Source organism: Bactrocera oleae, chromosome 4 (genome assembly GCF_042242935.1).
Source record: "Bactrocera oleae isolate idBacOlea1 chromosome 4, idBacOlea1, whole genome shotgun sequence".
NCBI classification, from domain to species: Eukaryota; Metazoa; Arthropoda; class Insecta; order Diptera; family Tephritidae; genus Bactrocera; species Bactrocera oleae.
This window is the reverse complement of record NC_091538.1, coordinates 54,261,624-54,284,730: the sequence shown is the minus strand read 5'-3', so window position 1 is coordinate 54,284,730 and position 23,107 is coordinate 54,261,624. Positions and strand designations below refer to the sequence as shown.

The 23,107-nt window shown below is 32.6% G+C and overlaps 3 protein-coding genes across 4 annotated transcripts; 2 read left to right on the top strand and 1 right to left on the bottom strand.

Annotated features, from left to right (window-relative positions):
• The first annotated feature begins 3,133 nt into the window (after window positions 1–3,133).
• LOC106621306 (G protein alpha q subunit) lies at window positions 3,134–10,646 on the top strand. Its single transcript, XM_070107934.1, has 8 exons — window positions 3,134–3,526; window positions 5,529–5,713; window positions 6,395–6,549; window positions 6,621–6,779; window positions 6,869–6,998; window positions 7,723–7,876; window positions 8,856–8,960; window positions 10,205–10,646. The coding sequence occupies exons 1-8, from the start codon at window positions 3,361–3,363 to the stop codon at window positions 10,285–10,287; spliced, it is 1,137 nt and encodes a 378-aa protein (XP_069964035.1). The 5' UTR covers window positions 3,134–3,360; the 3' UTR covers window positions 10,288–10,646.
• muskelin (muskelin 1) lies at window positions 10,462–16,769 on the bottom strand. The gene is made up of 11 exons (XM_014240095.3): window positions 16,268–16,769; window positions 15,636–15,848; window positions 15,353–15,557; window positions 15,017–15,293; window positions 14,679–14,947; window positions 14,290–14,622; window positions 13,766–14,218; window positions 13,625–13,710; window positions 13,398–13,554; window positions 12,065–12,242; window positions 10,462–11,993 (listed from the first exon to the last, which is right to left on the bottom strand). Exons 1-11 carry the CDS (start codon window positions 16,462–16,464, stop codon window positions 11,698–11,700), a joined length of 2,664 nt encoding a protein of 887 aa, XP_014095570.2. The 5' UTR covers window positions 16,465–16,769; the 3' UTR covers window positions 10,462–11,697.
• Window positions 16,186–22,504, top strand: CanB2 (Calcineurin B2). Of its 2 annotated transcripts, none has more exons than XM_070107936.1 (4): window positions 16,186–16,206; window positions 18,567–18,606; window positions 18,779–19,077; window positions 19,187–22,504. In XM_070107936.1, exons 2-4 carry the CDS (start codon window positions 18,588–18,590, stop codon window positions 19,355–19,357), a joined length of 489 nt encoding a protein of 162 aa, XP_069964037.1. In that variant the 5' UTR covers window positions 16,186–16,206; window positions 18,567–18,587; the 3' UTR covers window positions 19,358–22,504. The 2 variants fall into 2 exon arrangements, with proteins under 2 accessions (XP_069964037.1, XP_014095571.1); XM_014240096.3 differs by lacking the exon at window positions 16,186–16,206 and adding an exon at window positions 17,438–17,814.
• Window positions 22,505–23,107: the final 603 nt, after the last annotated feature.

The following is a 23,107-nucleotide window of genomic DNA, read 5'->3' as shown; positions in this document are numbered from 1 at the left end:
ATTAGATAAAATAAGCTAAAACGAGTATTATTTATTATAAATAGAACACAAATACTCAGTGCATTAAGTTAAATCAGCAAATAATCATATGACCATTTTTTTTGAAAATTTCGCTTAAGGGAGTATATTCCTTGCAAGTAAAAGAAACGCGTCGTTTCTGAATTTTTTAGAAAGTTTTATTTAATGAATAAGAGTCTAAACAAAGTTTAATTTACTTTAATAATCGACGATTCATTTTGAAAATATTTTATTTCCCTTGATCCCGTAGCCGATCTCCAGAAGGAAAAAGTGCCTGGCGATGAGCAAAATTTTTGTGCTCAGAAAAAATTCATTTTTTGGAAAAAAATGTACACTTCAGAGTGGTTTAAGAATCGCAATTATTATCAAAAATCTTATACCTTCGATCTTTACATAACAAATATATCTACAAAAGTCGACTGAGACGTTCAAGTGGTTTGGTTATACGCTCGATATACGAAAAATATGGCACAAACCATCTTACGCTTTTCTCACAATAATACAAATATTTTTCGGTCATTATTTCTGTCAGTTTATATAAGGAATTGTTTTCACTTTTTAGTTTGGAGTGGTTTAAAAGTGTCTTTTTTATTTTTTATTTTTTACTTTTTAGTTTAATATGCTTTAAAAGCATGTTTTAAGTATTTTAAACCATACTTATTATTTAGCCAAACGTAGTTTTTTCATTTTCTTTAAGGATGCCTTTGAGTAAATTTGTTATTTAAATGACAGCATAGATCGTTGATGCTTTTAGCTGCATAGCTTTAGGGGCATTTTTGGATAGCACATGCTTGTATTTGGATAGTACCTGCTTTTAGCTGCATAGCTTTATAGTCGTTGTACGACCTCGCCCAGTGTGTGATAGGAATGGCTGGTTAAACTCAAATACCTAATTTGGTTGAAATTAGTTCGATAGTTTCTGACATATAGCAAATTGGGTTGAGTTAGCTTTAGCGGTTTGGAAGATATATACATTAAACCATTTAGGAGGCGGGATTACGCCCCCCTCTAAAATAATGCGAAACTGTTATCAAATTATTATTAAAAAAACTATATTTAAGTTGGCTATTCAAAGTTGTTAAGACTCATACTTGTACAGTCCAGTAAACTGCTTGAATAGTTTTGTGAAAAGTATACACCATACAAAGAGTTCTGAAAGAACAGTATTTCCTATGATAGTTTAGTTTAGCATATATGAGCGGAACGGACTCCAATTTATATATAATCCATATGTCACTACCGTTAGAGGGATATTTTGGGACGCTACAAAAACAATAACTTCATTGAAGAGAAACATTTGTTGGAACACATAGTCGGTCGAAAGGTTTATAGGTCAGCGATTTAAATTGTACAAAACTATTTTAACATGAAAACGGTTCTCTATCACATCCATGCCAGATGTAATCGCTTCATAATCACAAAGATATCTTAAATGAACATTATTTGCAAATGCAGGCATTTTTAAAGTAACATAACGAACCGAAATCATTAAAGAATCGAGACAATGAAGGTCTCTGAGGAAAGCAAAATAAACTGATGAGAAAGCTAAATAGAAAAAATAATTTGTAGTGTTTCGACTATTAATCGGTGTGTCGAGGGTTCATTTTCATACGACTCAATAAAAAATGTAAAAAAATGTTATTTCGGTTAGCCCTCGGCAGGCAAGCAATCCACCGAAAATTGTCAATGACTCGAAAAAATGTATATGGATCTTTTGCTTTTCAGAAATTGGTTAAATTTCGTAGGACCTTAATTTGATCGAATAATATCAAGATCAACAATCAACAACCGAGAATAAACTGCCACATAATATATAATACATATCTTAACTATAATTGTTCATGGTATAGATACTTCGGACTACATAAATATAAATAAAAATTTTGTTAATTACTTATAGTGACCAGCTGTCGGAAAATATCATTTAAACCTGATTTTCTCCCCCCCAACTTGAATAAAGTTCGTGAAAGCACACAAAAATTATCATAATCGTATTGTACCTAGTGCCTGAGCTTTGATAATTTTAGGGAAACTCTGATCGAGTAATCATAACATATAATTCCTATACAATTGATATATCCGAACGGTATTTTATAAATTCTTCATTAAAGTTAAGTTTAGATTGATATTGGCAATACATGGCATACGAAGCTTTATGTACTCATGATTGATTTCCTTCGTGTATGGTATAAATCATGCACAGCCTTAACTTAAGCTTTTTGATCGTATTTTCCTAATATGCATAATTTAAGAACTTAAGTGTATGTGTGTGATAAAAAAACTGCTTGCGGATTTCTGAGATGTTTGTAAATTTACTGCATAAGCTAGTTCAGTGATACCATCTCGCTTTGAAAAAAATATCGAGAGCTTTACTAATGTACTATGGCAGTCCGATAAGTATGTAGCATAAAAAAATTAAATTGTTTCAAAAACGTGATATACTTTCTTTTTATAAATTATCAAAGAAAAAAATCGCACAGGGGCAGTGGTTACAACACAGGACTGCTCCTTGATATCTGGCGTGTACCTTCCGGATCCATGTTTAATAGACGGACATGAAATGCCGCAGGAGCTCCTTCAAATTGCTCTTGAATAGCGTCAAACACCGCAGTGACAGAGCGACCACACTCAACATCCAGCGCCAGGATATAACTTACACGGTCTTTTAAGATGCCTACTGTCTCAATACTAATCAATCAATCTATGATAGCCGGTTTTGGGACACCTGGGCCTAACCGAAAGCCGATCTACCATGTTGAAACTCGTTGACTACACGCCATTTTTTCTCTTCCAAAAATAAGAACTTTTTTCCGTCTTTCTAAAATACTCGTACACATCTGCTTCCACACGCGGTTCAATTTGATATTGGCGCCATCGAGTGGGACGGCTAAGTGCTTATCGCACCGCCCACGTATAATTATAATTATAATATACTATTTTCAACAATCGTTAAAGATCGTAGAAAGCTTGCATTAATAGGTATGTATACGTATATGAGTATATGGTATATGTACAAACATGACCATTACAAAAATAATTATTTTACCACAAAAAAACACATATACGTATACCCAAATATATAATATATACATTCCTTTTTTCTCCTCATCCAAATCAAATCGTCGAACAGCTTTCACAGAAATTCTGAACAAATTTGTGAGTAAACCTCAGCTCGAATCGATCGAAGCCATTCGTAAGGTTTTAGTATTGCGATGGATACGTTACGCTCAAGAACGAATTAACTGTAATTAAACAAATAAAATAAATAAAAACAAATTAAAAATTAAAAAATAAAAATAATTTTTGTGTAATTTTAAGAAAATACTTAAAAGAAAATTAAAAATGATTAGAAACAGTGTGGAAATGGTGCGAGGGTGTTGTTCTTGGGGTTCGCTGCCAAAAAAAAGTGAAGAAGAAGAAGAAAAGGACTTTAATGAACGGAAGATTAATGAGGATTTAGAAAGATACTTAGAAGAATTGAGCAATGCTAAAAAGTTACTGTTACTAGGTAAGCGAAATCGTCAAATATTATATATAACGTGTTTAATCTGTAGTTCTTGTGAAAAAAAAATCTACAAAAATATAAGCAAAAAAAAAAAACAAAAATAGTGTGCTCAAGGTCACATCTTAAATGCATGTACATATATTGATAAGCTCTTAATGTATATCTACATGTTTTGTTTATATGATTCATAGGGGAAAATATTCAAGCGTGGTGATAAGAACTAAAACAAAAAAAGGATCGCGAGTTTATGCATAAAAATAAAATTGAATTCTGAAATTTAAATTTAAAGGAAATCAAAACATCAACACAATCAGATTAAACATTAAACAATAGTTGTAGTTGTTGTAGCGGTTACTGAAACCCTTCATGGCAGTAAGTGTCTAAGTGTTGTCATCGTGGTCATCTTACAGAAACAAGCTTTTGCAAAAAGATCGCACTACAGTGAGAGAGCGCTGGAAGATGAGGACAAAACAACTAGCCACATGAAAGAAAACGTATGCTATGTCAGGGATGAAGCTTGGATAAGTAAGCAGCATACTGTAACTATAAAATAGTAACGCATGTCTCTCGAGATCTTGTTCTGTGAATGGTGATCGTTTCATTCCTACGGCATTAATCGCTGAAAAAGTCCGTGAAGGTGTCAGTTTTAAGGGTACAGGGTCTGAAGTGTGTCGGATGACGAGGGTAAAAAGTAGGAAGCCACTATTGATGGTATCTATATGATAACTCTGCTTAAAGCAAGTAGCTGTGAGAGTGATTTCGTTACTTGCATCATAATAGCTTCCTGCGACTAATCCGGCGTCGCAAAATTTATGAGCATAGGTAATATTTTTAAAGCTATGCAAAAAGCCGACGATGTAAAGTTCAGAGAAATGCATTATGACAATAAGAGTATAAATATGTACTTATACGTATAGTGAGAAAAGGAAAGAGAGCTAGATTTTTCACTCACGTACATCGTATACATCACGCACTACTTATCTACATGTGAGACATAGGTTCGTTCCATACCTAAAGCTTACAGAACGTCAAAAATATTTACAAATGAAGCTAAAACAAGAAAAAACGTTAACTTCGGTTGCACCGAAGCTATAATACCCTTCACAGATACAAAGGTTCCTTACAATAACTTCATTCCGATCTAATTTCGTGAAGATACCTCGTCAAATGAAAGAATTTTCCATACAACGACTTGCTTCCGATTGTTTAGTTTGTATGCTATATGCTATGGTGGTCCGATATCGGCCGTTCCGACAAATTAGCAGCTTCTTAGTGAGAAAAGTACAGGTGCAAAATTTCAGATCGATATCTTAAAAACTGAGGGACTAGTTTGCATATACACAGACGTACAGACAGACGGACGGACAGATGGCTAAATCAACTCAGCTCATCATGCTGATCATTTATGTATATATTTTATAGGGTCTCCGACGTTTCCTTCTTGGTGTTACATACTTCGTGGCAAACTTAATATACCCTGTTTAGAGTATAAATATGAAACGCAGTATCATTTTAAACAAGATCGCGTAAACTCTTTAAGCTTGAAAATGTCGAGAAATGAAAGCTTGATTCGTGCTTTCAAACGATGTGCTATCCCAGTAGTGGCTGTAGTGAAATTGGGTTAAGTATTTTACCAACATTAAAAAGTGTTTCTATTTGCCTTCGTTTTACGGTACTCACTGACAAAATTCCATGTTACACATTTTTGCTACGACAAGTTCCACATGCCACATTTTCATGCCGGTTATGACCCACTTAGCTATCTCACGCATCTTCAAACGGCAGTCTCCCAATTAAAAGGCTGTTGACTGCTGCTACGTTATCCTCAGTTATTCCGGGCACCTGGGCATTAAAAACCCGACGTTCGACCAGTGGTCTCGGTCTAGATGTTGGTAGTCGTCAAATGTACTGAGCACTTCATTATGATTTTTATTCCTTGTTATTCGAATTTCGTCCACTACTAATTCCACTGTTTTTTTTTTAATTATTTAACTTTATCTTATAGGTACTGGTGAGGCCGGCAAATCCACTTTCTTCAAACAAATGCACATTAATTACGGTGAAGGTTTTTCGGATGATGCTCGACTGGAATATAAAGAAGTCATACATCAAAATATTCTGACAGCGATGCAGTCGATGCTGAGTGCCATGAATGTGTTGAGAATATCATTCGATAAAATAGAGCATTCGGTAAGCATAGTGTGAATGCATATAACTTTACTTTTTTGAAAGAACACTTAATGGAAAAACTATAAACTCATAACTAACATAAAAACAGTTTAGAATGGGAAAGCCGATATAAAAAAAAAGTTTAGTTAAAAATGTAAAGATCATTTCGAAACCGGGCCCCGGGTCCTTTTGAAATTTATCTCATAAGTCCAGATTCTACACGCCCATCTCTATTATGTGTGTATGTACATACTTGTAGTATAGTACAGTCTACGAACGAGTAATGGCTTTTCGTAAGAAATTTTTTGATGTCGAAACTATTTTCAATGTTTTAAATGCCTCAATTTGTATCCGGTTAACTCCGCGCGTCCAAATTTTTAACCTTTTAAAATATTTCAAATCTTATTCAATGTTAAATCGCTGATTGTAGACTTAAAGTTCGACGTGATTGGTTACAAAAGTTTGAAAGCTTTGCATGTGAAGAATTCCTCTTCTCTGATTCTCCTTGGTACTAAATTTGAATTAAGTTTTCGACATTCCTTAAAAGTAACTTATGTATCCGACCACCTCAAATAGACCATATGAACATACTGAACTTCGCAATTTCCGAAACCATATAAATAAATGTATGCATGTACAAATGTGTTTTTATAAATTCTGCTCTTTATAGACTTTTTTATCAATTTATTTTTCTTCCAACAGCTTCTGGCAAATAACATTTTGCTCGTCAATGTTGACGCCGTAACAGAATTAGACGAGACGATTTTGTCAGCCATAAAATGTCTGTGGGCCGATACGGGTGTGCAACAATGCTATGAACGACGAAGGGAATATCAGATAATCGATTCGGCGAAATAGTAGGCTTACTTTTTATATATTCTGAAAATACATTTTGATTCACTAATTTACCATATATACCCCAACACAGTTTCCTTGACATGTTGGATTGTATCACGCAGCCCGATTACATACCTAGTGATGATCACATATTGCGTTCACGAGTTGTTACGACTAGAATAGTGGAGCACGTTTTCAATACACAGCAAAACAAACTGAAACGTTATAGTAACAAACGGTCGTTACTTCGGTGAATGTGATACCTTTCCGATTGCCTAAAGCATATAAGCAACTACGATAGAGCATACTAACCATAACTCTCTTCTGTCCTCTTTGCAGAGTAATAGATGTCGGTGGACAACGATCTGAACGACGCAAATGGTTACAGTGTTTTGATGATGTGACAGCTGTCATATTTTTAACTTCGCTCTCAGAATACGATCAGACATTGAGCGAGGCCAAAGGTTTGGTAAGTTTTGAATTTTTTTGCTAGAAGTAAAAAAGTTGTCAATTCAGCTCCGATAACGACTGAGTCGGATTTAGAATTCAAATAAATACCTTTAACATCAAGTAGCGATGATAAATAGAGAACACGGTAGCCGTTCCCACGACAGTCGGGTCTACGTTACCGGAACGTACCCAAATTTATTCCGGCCAAGGACTGTCAACTCGGCAGAATTCTGCCGCTACAACAACAACAACAGAGAACCGGTAGAAATAGTGTAGGATGCTGATCACCGAAAATGCAGATCAACAGGCGAACTTTCGAGGGTAAAGAATCTGAACTTTGAATATTTAGGGATAACTGGGACTTAAACGGTGTATGTAAACCAAAATTTAGATTACGCCCAAAAGTCCGTGCTGGTCCCTTCATATTTCCTGTTTCGGAAGCTCTTAAGCTGGTATGTAGAACCGCTAGAAAGACTGATTTCGATGCTATTGTCTAATACTTTCCTTGACAGCGCCATCTCATTTTCTTCTAACCCTTTGTAACCTGCCTTTGTAACCGTACAACAGGATTCGGGACGTTAGAAGAGTTTCGTTAACTTATCGAATAACGTTTTCAAATTGAGATTCTAGGTTTATAAATTTTATGACAGATAACCTCACATAACCCATGTATATAACCTTAACATGTAGTGCTCTATCAATAGCTCATAGAGTAACTTTTATGTTTTTGTTTCGTATTACAGAACCGCATGGAGGAATCCAAGAATCTCTTTCGTGCCATCTTATCAACGAGCTATTTTCGTAATTCTTCGATTATCCTATTTTTAAATAAACAAGATATACTTGAAGAGAAGATATTGACCTCACACTTAGTGGACTACTATCCGGAGTATGAAGGTATGAATATCTATAAATATATATTTATTATATTAAACATAATCCTGAAGAACGAATAAAATTATTTAAAAATATAAATGTGATTTGCTTAATACTTAAAAAGAGTAATTCCACAAAGTATGTTAACCCTAGTGGAATTCACTAAATATAGTGTTTTTCATTAAATCACCATAGTTCAGTGAATCTAATTATAACAGAATCAGCTGGCTAGACCATTATAACCATATGGCTCTGACAAATATTCCAGCTCTGCAAGTATTTTATGCGATACCAGCTAGCGGTCGTAGGGCCAGGGAGATGTTTTTTTTTCTCTACGATAGAAATCGTTTTAAGTTCTAACGGAATTGAAATCAAACGCATCAGCATTAATACTTAATAAAACCATCCATATACCATAGTTCCGAACTTTTAATGCTCAGTTCATCAGCTCCTAAAATTATGCCATATTAGTCTGACAAAAGATCAAAGCACGACAAAAGTATAGCCTATAATATTTGTCTTCCCATCTCTCATAGATTATGCCCCTGGCACCGTTTAACATTGTTTACATTAAACGAAAACGGATTACACTCACCATATTTCGTATAGACCAGCATTTTTAATTCGTAATAAATAGCTGAAGGTTTAAAAAAGTACAAGAAAAAAAAACAAATTTATCCTTAACTTCTAAAATATTTACAAACAATACGCGATGCCACTAGAGTTTAACCGTTCCCTCCTTATTACGCTTGCCGATGATCTGAGGATTTCTGACATACATAGGCCTTTAAATAACCACACAAAAAGAAGTTGGGTGTAGTAAAAATTGAAGGCCTATCTAATTTTAATATCGGACGTTAAGTAAAAGGCATTCAATGTTTACACAAGGACATAAAATATATTCCAATCCATATTGGAACGTTGATTTCTCCCCATATTTTCATATATAGCCATGTTAGCCGAAAATTTTCATAACTTCTTTGAAAAACTGTCATTTCAGGTCCCAAACAAAACGCTGACGAAGCAAAATATTTTATACGCCAAATGTTTGAAGCATTGGTGCATAAAGACCGTCCAATTTATACACATTTTACATGCGCCACGGGTAAGTATATAGAGTTGCTATTGCATTTATGGGGTTAGACCTAACCAGAGCCGTTAAAAAAGGACTAAATTTGTTCATTTATTCAGAGTGTATAGAATAGGTAATCAAATTTCTCTCTTTTAAAAACAAGTCGGCTACACCGACGCTATAATACGCTTCACAAGTGCATCTCTTACAACATAAAATTTTAAAAAAGATCTTTGTTATGATTTTTATCGGTCAGTTTGTATGGCAGATACAGAATAGAAGAGAAATGAGGTATGCACCGCGATCTAGAATCTATTGTGCCCTTCCCTAAGTCACAACGACTCACTTAGCCCCAGCACATTGATGAACTCCAATATACTGCTAGGTACTAATGAAGCAATATGATCCCTATTTGGAAACATGGATGCAAGGGCCTTAGTTCTGCGTCTGCAGACTAATGTGCAGTCTATTAGCAGATGTTCTGGGGTTTCCGAATTCACGTTACAGACCCGGCAGTTTGCACAAGAGACTAAATGCATGTTGTATAGATGCTTCTTGAGTCTGCAATAGCCAGTGTGAACGCGACAAGTAGCCGAAATTTGTTTTTCGAGAGATTGATTACATTTTGCCAGCTATATGTTATAGTGATCCGATCTGAACAATATGTTCGGACATTGTCTATGCCAAATTTATGGCAGTTATATTCTATAGTGGCCTGACAAAAGAGCAGCTTCTTAAGGAGAAAATTATGTATGAAATTTCAGACCGATATCTATATCGAGTAGTTTGCGCATATACAAACAGACACACGGACATGGCTAAATCGGCTCGTCATGCTGATCATTAATATGTATATATATATATATATATATACTTAATAGGGTCTCCGACATTCCCTTCTGGGTGTAATTAACTTCGTGAAAACTTAATATACCCAATTAAGTCTACTAGATAACGTTATTGTGACGCGACAGTTAAAATTTCAAATTTATTTGTGGGATAATCTCCGAGTACTATCGTCGCCGATTTGAAAAATGCAAATTCAAGAGAAACTCGTTTAAAGTTTTACAATCCCAGCGCTTCGATATAACTGGGGATGGTATGCAGAAACCATTTTGTCACTCAATTGAATAATGTTTTAGGACCCAAAAGCGTACTTTAGCCAAAAACCTTTTTTTTTCTAATTCTAGACTGGTCTAATCGCTTAATATGTATGTGCACTACAATTTTTCTATAATTATATTGCAATAGTTTCATAAATATTCCTTTATTCGCAGATACGAAAAACTTTCGCGTCGTATTTCTGGCGGTACAAGATACAATAATGAGGTCTTACCTTGATTCAATTGGCATCAATTAAGCTGCGGTCTTAAGTCTAACCGAGAAAGTTCGTAGAAAAATTTGTAATTTTAAATTTTCTATTATTTATTGTAAGAAATATTATGTTAATTATAGTTATTATATATCGCATTATGTTCGCTTAACAATTACATATTTTAATTTGTATAAAGTAAATAATTATAAATCAGTACTATTTTGAAAATGTGAACAGCACACGATCAGCATATATTTCCTAAAGCCAGCGTAGGTATAATATATATTCGTATCACAAAGTCATTATGCTCTAAACAAACAAAATAGCAGAGATTTTACATAACAAAGACAACAGCAACATATGGAAGCCTGTTTCAAATAAATATTTCTTCTACACTTTTTTCACTTTTTGTTTTTGCGATTAATCGATACTTAAGGCATATTTGTTATTTTCTCGACATTAAAATTAACATATTACAGACTTTATTTATATACATGTATGTTATATTAGGGTGGGTAAAAAACACGTATGTTTCTTTTTTTCGCTTCGTACTCTGAAAAATTGGTTGATAGACATCTCTAAGAAAGGTTCTCCAAGTAAGAGCGCTTAAATGTAACGGAAAGGTCCTCCGCCTAATGGTTTTCAATTTTTTCTTTGACTATTTTCAGCCAAATTTGTTTTTTCCTTTTGAATTTTATAACTCATTGAAAAACCAATATTTTAAATCAAAAAAAAAAATAAAAATAAATAAAAAAAGGTCTTGTAGGATATTTGGTCTCTTTTTTACCTTTTTTTTTGGTTTTTCTTTGACAAGCATTGGTGTTTGACGATGAATAGCTCGTAAACGTTTTACCTAATCGAAAAATTTTACAACTCATACAATGCAGAAAATTTCCTACAAGACTACGAGCAAAGCTTTAAGCAATTTGAAATCATTTTTTTCTTTCATTGAGTTATAAAATTCAAAAGAGAAAAACAAATTTGCCTTAAAATAGTCAAACTTCAACCGTTAGTATCTTTTAAACGGTTAGGTTAACGAACAAATCGTAATAGACTTTTTTGAAGAGCATTAAATTTCCTACCAAATCCTCAAAACGAAATATGTTTTCAGGCAGTTGGAAGTGAGAATTTTCCTAACTGATAGCTATCAACCAATTTTTCAGAGTAGCGAAAACAAAACATACTTTTTGTTTAACCCACCCTAATGTATGTGTGTATTATAAACATTTCATATTCGACATATTATTGACTTTTCGAAAGCATTCAACATTAAGCTTGATTTGGTACTTATTAATATTTTGGTTATAATCTTAACGCAGGACACAGTTTTCATACGCACAAAAAAGTTTCAGCTCGTCCCACAACGCAGTGAAAAACGCATTTGCTTTGAAAAACTTAACTTAAACCGTAGGTTGTTATAAAAAGTGAGTTTTGTTTTCTTCAACATCCGTGCTATTACATAACAACAAAATCGCTTAGATTCCGTTCTGGCTGCACCATATTGGCCGGCATCAGTTTTACCAGTTTATTGAAGAGAAACGCACGACGCCGGCGCAGCTCTTGTTCACGGCTATCATGTGTTCTCTTACTGTTATTCCGTCGACTGTGTGTCATGGAGCCAGCCGAAGACACAGCCGAATCAGAAACACCAGATACAGATGATACGGTTGCATTGCTATCACAAGATTCCATTGAGAGATCCTCAGCCGGATTGGAGCCATCCGATTGCAAACCCGATTTAGTTGAGGCGTCTGCATATAAATAAATAATAGAAAATTAATTAAAATATTCAAAACGAATGGTTTGCTTTTCAATTGCATACCTTCATCTAAATGTTTTTCATCGCTTTCTGCCGCTGTATTTGTGGTGTCGGTTTCCAAATTGTCCACTTGCACACTGCTATCCATTTTCAATGACTTGCCCAAAGGCGGCGTGGCCAATGGTGAACGACCGATGCTGACATCGTCGGAGCGAAATAACAGGGACGCCAACTTGTGGAACTATAAAGACAATAAAAAAATGTTTAGCAAAAGCATTGTTATAAAAAGTTTGTAACTAAAAGTTTATAATTAAAAGTTTGTAGAAAAAGATGAAAATAAAGAGTTTATTTTTTGTTAAAATTTTTTTTTCGAAAATTGCTCTTTAATTGTTAACCGGCGTTAAAGCATTTATAATTAAAGGCTCTCAATAGTGTTCCGAAATTTTTTGGAAAAAATTGTATTAAAAAAAGATAATTTCGGCTAGTTTTTTAATTGAATTTTATACTAAGTTTTTTTTTAAATACTTTTTTAACTATGAAAAAATTGTATGTAAAGAAAAAAAAACTCAGCGTTTGTCAAGATCTAGGTGTTAAATTTTTTTTTGTTTGCTAAAATATTTTTGTATAAAAACTTGTGTTAAAAAGGTTTGTGCAACTGTTTCAAAGTTTCAATATTGACACCACTTTTTTTTTTTTGCAAAATGTGTTATGTGTAATTTTTTATGATAAAAAAACTGGGATCATTTTTGTGATTGAATTTGTTTACATTAAAAAATTTAGTATATTTTTTTGATTGTGAAAAAAATTTGTGTAAAAAATTGTATGTAAAAAAATATGTAAACATTTGGATAATGTATTTAATTGAGTTTTTTGCATAAAATTCATTCTGTGAAAGATTTTAATTGTGAAAACATTGGAAAAATATTCGGTGTTTCAAAAAACTGCGTAAAAAATTATGCTAAAAAAAATGTGTCATGGTCGAGGTCTAAAAAAGACCAAAAATGGTTCGAAATATTTTTGTTAATCACTTTATATCAAATATTTTTGATAAAAATTAATTTTTTTTCTTACTTTTTTTCTTTTTAAATTGTTAAAAAAATCGGTGTTAAAATGTTTGGCTTATGTTAAAAAAATTGTATAAAAAAAACATCGAAAGATTTTCAAAATATTAAAAATACACGGCTAAAAATGATGTGTCAAAAATAAAAATTTTGTGTAAAAAAATATGTTTGTGTCAAAGAAAAATGTTAGTGTAAAACATGATTCAATTATATAAGATTGTGCCGATGAACCATGGTGCAAAGCAATTAATCTTTTACATTTTTTTTGTGACAATTTTTTTAGTTTTCAAAGTTTTGTGTTTTGGAAAAAAAATTCTAAAAAATATTATACTTACATTATGTAATTGCTCTGGATTTGAGTGATCAATAACTTGCGCAACGTGATGACGTAAATATTGCATTGCATTCAGCGGATCGGTGCGTGCCATTTCTTCGTAGTGCAATTTTCGCACGAGATAACGACAATGCATCAATATCTCACAGCGCTTAGGCCTTAAAACAGTAACAAACACCATATTTTTTTATTAACACATTTAACAAATTATAATTATTGTTGTAATACTTTTCCAGCTCCAGTATCCAAAAGTCATCAAGACGCATTTGCGGTCGCGACGACTTGCCAGGGTTTCCGCCAAACAGATAGTGCGACTGCAAAATACATACAAATTATAATAAATTCCAATAAATATAACACACTACCCACCTTTGCCACATCGTCGTACACCAGCTGATGCGCATAACGTGGACACGGCTCGAGTAGATCATGTTTCGCTGTGGCATTTGACGCTTCGGCATTGTGGCGACAAGTGTAAATACGTGACCACATATAATGTTTAAGGGAATATACCCAAAATGAGTTGGAAGCATCAATATGTTGAATATCACGACGATCTTTCAGTTTGCTCAAGCTGGAGAAAATATAGATTTCATCGCGATCACAATCGATTGTAGCGCGCAGCGTATAGCCGGGTGACGGCTCATTCTTCGTGTCGCTTGCGGTATTGTGACTGCAGACGCTGCTGCCGCCGGCGCCACCGCAGCTATTATTGTCTTTATTCAGCACTGAAATGGACTGTGTGTCCACGTCATAGGTGATAAAATCATCGATGTCTTCTTTGCCCCGCTGACCGCCATAAATATACAGTTTGCGATGTTTCTATGGACAAAAAAAAAAAAAATAATATTTAAAACAAAAACTTTTCATAAAAAACAGCACTATTTTTTTACCGTGTGAAATACCATACAATGCGTGATGCGCGACTTTATTGAAAGTACGTCAGCTTGCGATGCACTCGGATGATGGCAATCGACGAGTATCTGCGTCCACGTATTGGTGGCAATGTGATAGGAGAATAGACCCGAGTATTCTGGTTCATTTGACGTGCTGTTCGAGACACTGCGTGGTGTGAGTATTTTTCCACCAAACACATAAATGTTACGCTTCTCACTATCTATACACATTTGATGATCGTAGACGAGATGTGGACCACCGACTTGGCTTGTATCGTCACAGATTTGCAGCCATGTGCGCGCCCGCGTATCATATAGAAAGAAGTCGCTCTGTAAATTAGTTTAGTTAGCTTAACTTTGCACTATGATTATTATAATTAACTAACTTTAATATAGTCTGTGGTGCGTATTGAGTTATCTAAATAACGGCCTAACATAAAAATGTTTTCGCTAACCGAATCGTAGACCATTTTGTGGCATGAACGCGGCGTTGGTCCATTAAAGAGCTCAGTTTGTTCGAAAAGTAACGTCCAACTGTTAGTTTTTATATCAAATACCCACAAATCGCTGAGGTCGCGATAGCCATCCCAACCGCCATACAAGTAGACCAAGCGTTTTTTAGTATCTACTACCAATTGATGGCCGCCACGATTGCCTTGAAAGAAACATATAATTTTGTATTCATTGTAAATATTCGAAATTGTATACACCAATGGCAACTAACCTGGTTGGGTAGTGCTTTGTGTTAGTTGCATGCGCCAAGTATGCTTATAATCTTGACGATTAAGATACAGGTCCATGAGACCCTCACCAACACATTTAGTAATCAATTTTTCGGCATTTTCGAAGTCACCCTTTACAACCAAACATTTGTGTAGTTCACTTATAAGCGGATTTTCCAGCTGCACTTGAGTTTGCTCCTGTAAAGCTTTGAAAGCAGCATCGTAACCTTGCTGACGAAAGTGTTTTAGGCACAATTTAACGATTTCAACTTCGCGTAGCTTTGAAAAGATTTGCACAAATTACCACATTTATTGCCCTTTAACAATTTAATATCTACCATATTGTAGTTCCTCAAGCTGACACTGGTATACATTGGATCATCCTGCCCATGCAATTCGATATACCAAATACTGAAATTGAAAGTGGGGCCCCATGAAAGTAGTGGCACTATTTTCACAAATAAAATGGGTAGTTGCTCCGAACCGTCCTCGGTTTTGCAACGTAAGTTGAATACTTCGGGCACATTATCATTTCTAAGACCCCTTTAAAAAGTAATCGATAATATAGGTATAAATAAAAAGTTATGACTAATGGTATATAAAATATTTTTGTTTACTTACCCTTCTAAAAGCAGCACCATGCGCTCCTCATCGAGTCCGCCGAAAATACGAAATTTTTTAATATTACACACATGTGACTTTTCAAATTTGCCGAACTTTATCTTTTTAACAATGGCAGGACGCTTTAGCTTTAAAGTAAGAAATTGTGGTGGATTGTTTGTGTGTGCAGACCAGCGTGAAGATTGGTCACTAGGGCAATCTACCAGTATATTTCTAAAAATAAAAACAATAATAAATAATATTGTGAAACAAAGAAATCTTACAAAAAATATATATTCTCATTATCACCGACTGCGCAGTTGGCAGTGGAAGCGAATCATATATGTAAACACACTTACATACATACATATGCAAAGTTCAAAAACAGAGGTAATATCGCGCCCAAATGCAATCTAATCACGTAGCCGTGTTTGTGTGTATAAGCACATATTCAAATTATTCTGTCGCTTGTTGTTTTGCTTTACTTTTTTTCTTACGCTAGTATTCTTCAAATTTAAGCAAACTGTATAAATATCTAGCATAAAGTGCACAGAGCAGCAGTATTATGCAAATTGTTCCCGCTAGCCCTTAGGTAAGCTAATTTACAACAAAAGCGTTTTTTTTTTGCATTTACATATGTTTACCATACTTACTCTGGAAAATAGTTGGTGGAAAAACTGGAGTAACGGTGGATTTCATAGGTAAGTTTCTCAACCTCGGCAAGTGGAGTTACAGCACCAACATCGCTTTTAGAATCCTTCGAATTTATTGTTTTATTGCCTGCCGACGTTGTTGTTGATGTGCTGTTGTCCCCAACGTCTCCGCTGTTAACTGCAGATATATGTTCCATTTTATGTGATATCAGTAGATAGAGAACAGGTTGTCTGTACAAAAAAACTTGCACAATTGTTGTGAAGACCAGTTAATAATTACTTCCTGGCAGTATCCAAGCTGGTTGGCTTCTCTTCGAACCCGACTTTTTTATGCACTATGCTTTTATTCGATGTTTTACTCTGTTTAATTGTAAAATTATGTTTTAACGGTTTGACTAAGAACCGAAGTTTTAGTTTGTGAGCTGTGCAAATTGATTGCACGAAGACGTATTGTTTGTCTACAAACTATATGCTTTTAACTTTTTTCTTTCGTCTATTTTATATGCCAAACAGGTGATTATTTGCACTACCTGAAAACACAGAGTTGCCAAGTTTAATTACTTGCACTCCTTATAAACACAAAGTTGCATTGCGTTTACTTTCTTTAAGGTAGTCTTACACAATACACTCGTGTTTGCGATGAGTAGGCATTCCGTTCGCCATACACGGTATACAACCTACATACATTCATATTCATTTTGCGAAGCGTTCTTGAATGGGTAAACATGTAAAACGATTCAGCGCCCAATTTAATTGCAGTTCGTGTAGCTTTATAAGAGCAGCAAGTTAATTTATTGTTAGTAACACTTACTGTTTTCTTTAGAATTCTACTCTAATTTTGTCACAACTCAGTCACCGTACACTTATTTGCACATCGATCACGAAATATGTAAAATATTCCCAAACATGGATTTGTACTTGGTTTATTGAACTTCAACACAAATCTATCGTAAACCCATGTACGTCCTGTCGTATGAGCGCTTTTATCTAACATTTCGTGGCAAAAAATTGTATAAAATATGCAAACAATATAAAAACATTTTAAATATAAAATAATACCAAATTAGGTCTTTTATGTGTTCATCATATTGCTAACGTTAATTTTTAATAAAGATATTTTATTGTCAAAATCCCTAAAAGGGCTATGTGGAAAGCGTTGGCAATACTTATGTGTGTGTATAACTTCATATCGAACGAAGCAGCAACGGAATAAGCGAAAGCAAAATTTCTGAATTTATAAATGGAAAAAGTCTAGGCCTTTTGGCAAATAAAAGTGAAAATATATTAACAAACACAAAATTTCTGTAAATCCGTTGTTAAATTTATAATAGAAAGTGCAAAAAGGTCTCGCCCAAAAAGTTCACTGCGTAAAATAAGAACTAAAAATTGCGATACAAGAAAGTGTGAAAAAATAGACGTGAGAAGCAGAAAATAACCAACAACCCAGGGTGTAAAAGTGAAAATATACATTTCCAATTGGAAACATTTGTGATTTATAAATCTCGGCATATCTTTTGGAAAGCATACTAATAACAGCGTAAAAAATGGTAAAATTAAAAAATTTAAAAAAATGTCCAAGTAATTGACTAGTTTTAATTTTGCTCAAATAAGTACATACTAAAGAATAGGGTTATCGAAGGGTGAATTGAAGTTTTTCTTGTCTTCTTTCGGGGACTTGTATATATTTTTATGTTATTCTCTATTTTTTTGCCAAGAAATTATTTAACTTTTAAGATTTGTTTCTAAATCATCTTGTATTAAGATTCTTAATTACAGAGCGTTACCAATTTAGTCTATCATCAGCGCCAGGGTTTTGCAAGGCCAATGGGGCAAAAGTTGTATGCTACCTGCCAAGCAATATAAAGCCACAGCAGCCACCTGCAGAGCGCAAGTACAAACATAAACACACGTACATGTGTTTGTTTATAAGGCTAAAAAAGAACTGTGGACACTGGGGGTTAATGCCTTCTGTTTAACAATTGTCCCAATTTCAAAAACTTTTTTCGCATTTTAATTTTATAGTACTTTCATTGCTGTAATATTTACTTCATTGCTCTGTTTTTGTTTTTTTTTTTTGTTCGCTGGATGAGGTTACAGTCCTTGATGATATCAGCAAAAATAAAAAAATAAAATTTTTGCTCAGTGTCAGTTGTCAGTTTTTATTTCTTATATTTATCCTTTGGAATAGTTTTCTTGATATATAAATTTTTGTTTTACCAAATAATTTTCGATTCGATGGTTTATTTAATTACATTTTCTTATTTAATAATAAATAATTAAACATTGGTTTTATTTCTAGGGTAATGAAACTTCTTTACCCATGGAGATGTGCTCTAACTGTAAGTATCTACACTTTTTTTTAAATATTTTTTAATTTTACGCAAATGTTTTTGCTTAGCTATGTTATAGTCGAACAGACAGAAATTAAGAAACGTTATTAAAAGTAAAAACCATAACTATTTAGAAAACTAATAAATAATTTTTTTTTTTTGTTTTTTTTTACTAATTTAGTTGATGCCGATGAGATCAGACGTTTAGGCAAACGTTTCCGCAAACTCGATTTAGATAATTCGGGGGCACTGAGCGTAGATGAATTCATGTCTTTACCGGAATTGCAACAAAATCCTTTGGTGCAGCGCGTCATCGATATTTTTGATGCGGACGGTAATGGCGAAGTCGACTTCAAGGAGTTCATACAAGGCGTATCACAGTTTAGTGTTAAAGGCGACAAACTATCAAAATTGCGTTTCGCTTTTCGTATCTACGACATGGATAATGATGGTTACATATCGAATGGTGAACTTTTTCAAGTAAGATATACTTTTTATGTGCGTTAGTACCGTGTATTAAAAGTGTTCAACTAATTTAACTATATGTTTTATTGCTTTAAATAATGTCAATTATTTTTTTACTTGGTAGGTGTTAAAAATGATGGTGGGCAATAATCTGAAAGACACACAATTACAGCAAATTGTTGATAAAACTATTTGCTTTGCCGACAAAGATGAGGATGGTAAAATCTCCTTCGACGAGTTTTGCTCCGTGGTCGGTAACACTGATATACACAAAAAAATGGTTGTTGACGTTTAAGGTCGCTTTCTGAGAACACTATTAATGCTACACTTTATATAATACCAATATATTTTATATGAATTTAAACATTTGTACTTTGGAAACTATTTTAAATTGTTCTTATTATTTATTTTGTTAAATCTCGAAATAATTGTACACACATTTTTTAAACATACTAGTATTTTTTTTAAATAGTTATGTTGAATATCTTTTCAAAGTTGCTTAAAGAATATTAACGTGTTTATATAAAATGTTTGCGCGCATATGCCAAACATAAGGTTTGTTAACAACAAACAAAAACTGTTAATAAATATTGCAATGAAGGCATTGAAAAGAGCACCATATGCATATATATAGAGTATAATTTTAACTAAATTTCATAAACTAAAACAAATCATAGTGAATACAATAAATAAAAGCATTACAAACTTCTGAAAAAAAAATTAAACACGAAAATTTGACTTGTTAAGTTATAAACTAAACTGAGCATAATTACTTATTGCCAATTAGTAAAATTCCATAATTGAAAAAGGAAAGGTTCAAAGTCATAACCAAGAAAATATGCCAGAATCATCACCATATTGTAACAAATAACAAGCAAGCACACATACTTACATACATGTATATGCATATAAAGCCAAAAAATCTAAATTGTATATTATGTTGCACCTAGAGCAATTAAAGCTATAATGTTTCTAAGAAAATGTGCAATATCATACATTAGTATTTTATTAGAAAAATTTGAATGAACCGTTATAATTATGAAAATCATATAAATCTCAACTTGTAATTCAGTTATATTTTGAAGTTGTTTTCGAACCTTTTTTCAGGCTCATTTTTCAATATATATATATTTTTTACAAACTAGCTAGTCAAATATATTTCTGTTAATAAAAAAATTGAGAATCATATTTATTGCAGATTCATATAGGTCAAAAATCACACATCACATGCCACTCAGAAGATTGGAGTAATCAATTTTTTTTTTAATTCTATTAATTTTACGTTACTTTTATTCTTTAAATAAACAATAAAATCTAGATTTGTTCAACAATTTCGTTTTGTGCCATGCTAACATTTGCAAATTAGTTATATATATATATATGTATACATTTCATGAATTTGTGTCAAACCTCGCACGGTATAAAGAAAGCTGCAGTTAACTGAGCAAAAGTATATTTCATTTCAAAATATTGCTATAACTTTTCTTTAAATAAATTCTTTCAGTGCTGTTATTTTTCCATATTATATATTATATTATATTATTTTTATTCATCGTTTTTATTTAATCTAATATAATATATTATTTTTTATTGAATTTAATTTTTTTTTTTATAAATTTTGTTTTGATTTATATATTTTAAATCATTTTCAATACAACCAAATATTACATAATTTTAAAAACTACCTTATGTTTTAACTAATTATACCTTGGTTGGTGTGCTTTTAATATGTGCAAAAATATTGTTTTGTTAACTAAATATATTTGTAATCTAATTACTTTTCTTTTCAAATGGTTAAAACTTTAAACAATAAAAAATTTCAAAGCAAAGTGGAAAAGTGTGCTTAAGTACACGGCGAAGTTACGCATTAAGCGTTTAAAAACGAAAATAACACAATCTCTTGCAATATTATATGAATATTATATAAAGAAAAAAAAAAAAAGAAATTAAAAGCAAATAAAATACTTACTGAACATCCTTTTAGCTTTTGTTAAGTACATACATACTTTGTAGCGAATATATAATTAATATAAGCGCTAAAATGGCAAATTGCAAAAAGTCTTTTATGGAGTTTAATAGCGAAAACTTGTAAGAAATGTAATTGCCATAATTTTTTCTTAATGCAAATGGAATTAGATAAAGATATAATAAATTGTAGCAAAATAAACAAATTTCTAAAACTAAGATATTATCAAGAAAAATGTGAAATTTTCAAAACCTACATGTTTTTAACATACATACATATATATCATTCAGCGCCATATGAAGAGTATGACAGATCCGTTATTTATTTATTTATTTTTTAACTTGGTTTATCGGTTTATAAAAATATAATGTTATGTTTAATACGTTTTTATATGCGAAGCTTACTTGTTTCACGTGAACTTTGCATCTGTCGTTTAAATAAAGGCAATACTACTTAAATGAGTTTCAACACATTTTTTAGTATATTAAGAAAAAATGTATTTATTTCGTTTTACAAAACTATTTCTGCCTTAACATCATGAATCTGAAAATCAAACAATAAAATTTCACACCAATCTTAATGCTAATTGCAACCTTTTAAGTGCGAGTGATGGGTATAAACAAATATTAAAAGCAAAAAGAAAAAATTAATTAATTAAAAACAAAAAACATAACCTACGTATAAAATAAACTTAAAACTGAATTATGCACATTGTAAAAGTACACATGATAATCTTTTTCTAATGTACGTGGAAAAAGCACTTTAACTATTAATTATTAAACAAAACAAACAGAAAAACAACATAATAAAATAATTGAATTGAAAATTTAGTATTTAAGTAAATTCCAAAAGTCATTGAAGCAGGTGGTTGTAATGCAACGCATTGGCATATATTCGTGGTCAAAGTTTTGGCGACTCTGGATGCTGTTTTTGTTATAATTACTGTTTTTTTTACCGTGAATATGTGCTAAACATTAGTACGTGGAAAACAACGGGAAAGAAAACGGTGAAATATATAAGAAGTGTACTATGCCTCAACACCCAGTAGTAAATAACGACGCGTTTCATAATATGTTTGCATTTTTTTTTTTAAATAACAAGTTTGAACTCCCTCTTTAATATACTCTCCACCCACGTATGTACCTTCTACAACGCACTCTGTCTTTTTCACATTATCTTTTTCTAGTTTTCTCTTACTACCTCTCTTTCATACACCCTCTACTTAAAACCTTTAACTATTCCTCCCTAGCACATGCCAAAATAAAATAAAAATTATAAATTTTGACATTTTTGCACTTTGCAATTTTACAAGTTAACTTAAACTTTATTAAAAATAATTATAAATATAAGTATATACATATGTATGACAACGGTATATAGAGTGCAACAAAATTGAGAAGGACAAAGAAAGTCATGACTTTGTATTGTCTTAACAGAACATTAAATAAAATATACGGATATGCTATATACATATTATGGTAAAGTGTATAATTGAATGGCAATTATTGATACAAGCATACATATAGGTATATACAGTTGCGGTCAAAATCTCAGTAGTGCTGCTCACTCTTTATATTTATGTGATCACACTTTTAGGGTGTCCATTATTTACCAAATTTATTATTGTTTTGCAAACACCCCTGAAGTTTCAGTTTTTGCCCTAAAAAAGGTTTCTACATAAACAAACTCTTTATTTTCTATTTAAACCGTGTCTAAAATCATTTTTCCTATATATTTTGTATGGCAGTTTTTGATATTTTGCAATTAAGTTTTTGTCGCCAAACCAAATATATCTACAGCTATGAAAAAGTGATATTCTAATACAAAATTATCCGCTCTACAAAAAAGATCTAAGGGATTTTGTTTGCATAAAGATTCATTTAAAAGTTGTATACAGTTAAAGTAATGCATCAAATGTACTGTGTTTGTATAGTACACCATAACGTATAGGCAACACAAAATAAATAAATAGCTTGTATGAATGCTCAACAATCTACTTGGAAAATAACGGAACCCTAATATACCTATGTATGAATAAAGGTTTTAATATCTTCGTGTATAACCGATGAAAAGGTAACA

Bases quoted from the DNA above. Each gene is read 5' to 3' on its own strand.
- LOC106621306 (XM_070107934.1), top strand. From the start codon at position 3,361: ATGATTAGAAACAGTGTGGAAATGGTGCGAGGGTGTTGTTCTTGGGGT. The intron at 6,780-6,868 runs GTGAATGTGATA...TCCTCTTTGCAG, and splicing joins AACAAACGGTCGTTACTTCG to AGTAATAGATGTCGGTGGAC. The intron at 7,877-8,855 runs GTATGAATATCT...CTGTCATTTCAG, and splicing joins CTACTATCCGGAGTATGAAG to GTCCCAAACAAAACGCTGAC.
- CanB2 (XM_014240096.3), top strand. The intron at 18,607-18,778 runs GTAAGTATCTAC...TTACTAATTTAG, and splicing joins CATGGAGATGTGCTCTAACT to TTGATGCCGATGAGATCAGA. The intron at 19,078-19,186 runs GTAAGATATACT...TTTACTTGGTAG, and splicing joins CGAATGGTGAACTTTTTCAA to GTGTTAAAAATGATGGTGGG.
- muskelin (XM_014240095.3), bottom strand. From the start codon at position 16,464: ATGGAACATATATCTGCAGTTAACAGCGGAGACGTTGGGGACAACAGC. The intron at 14,948-15,016 runs GTTAGTTGCCAT...GTTTCTTTCAAG, and splicing joins ACAAAGCACTACCCAACCAG to GCAATCGTGGCGGCCATCAA. The intron at 12,243-13,397 runs GTAAGTATAATA...TTGTCTTTATAG, and splicing joins ATCCAGAGCAATTACATAAT to TTCCACAAGTTGGCGTCCCT.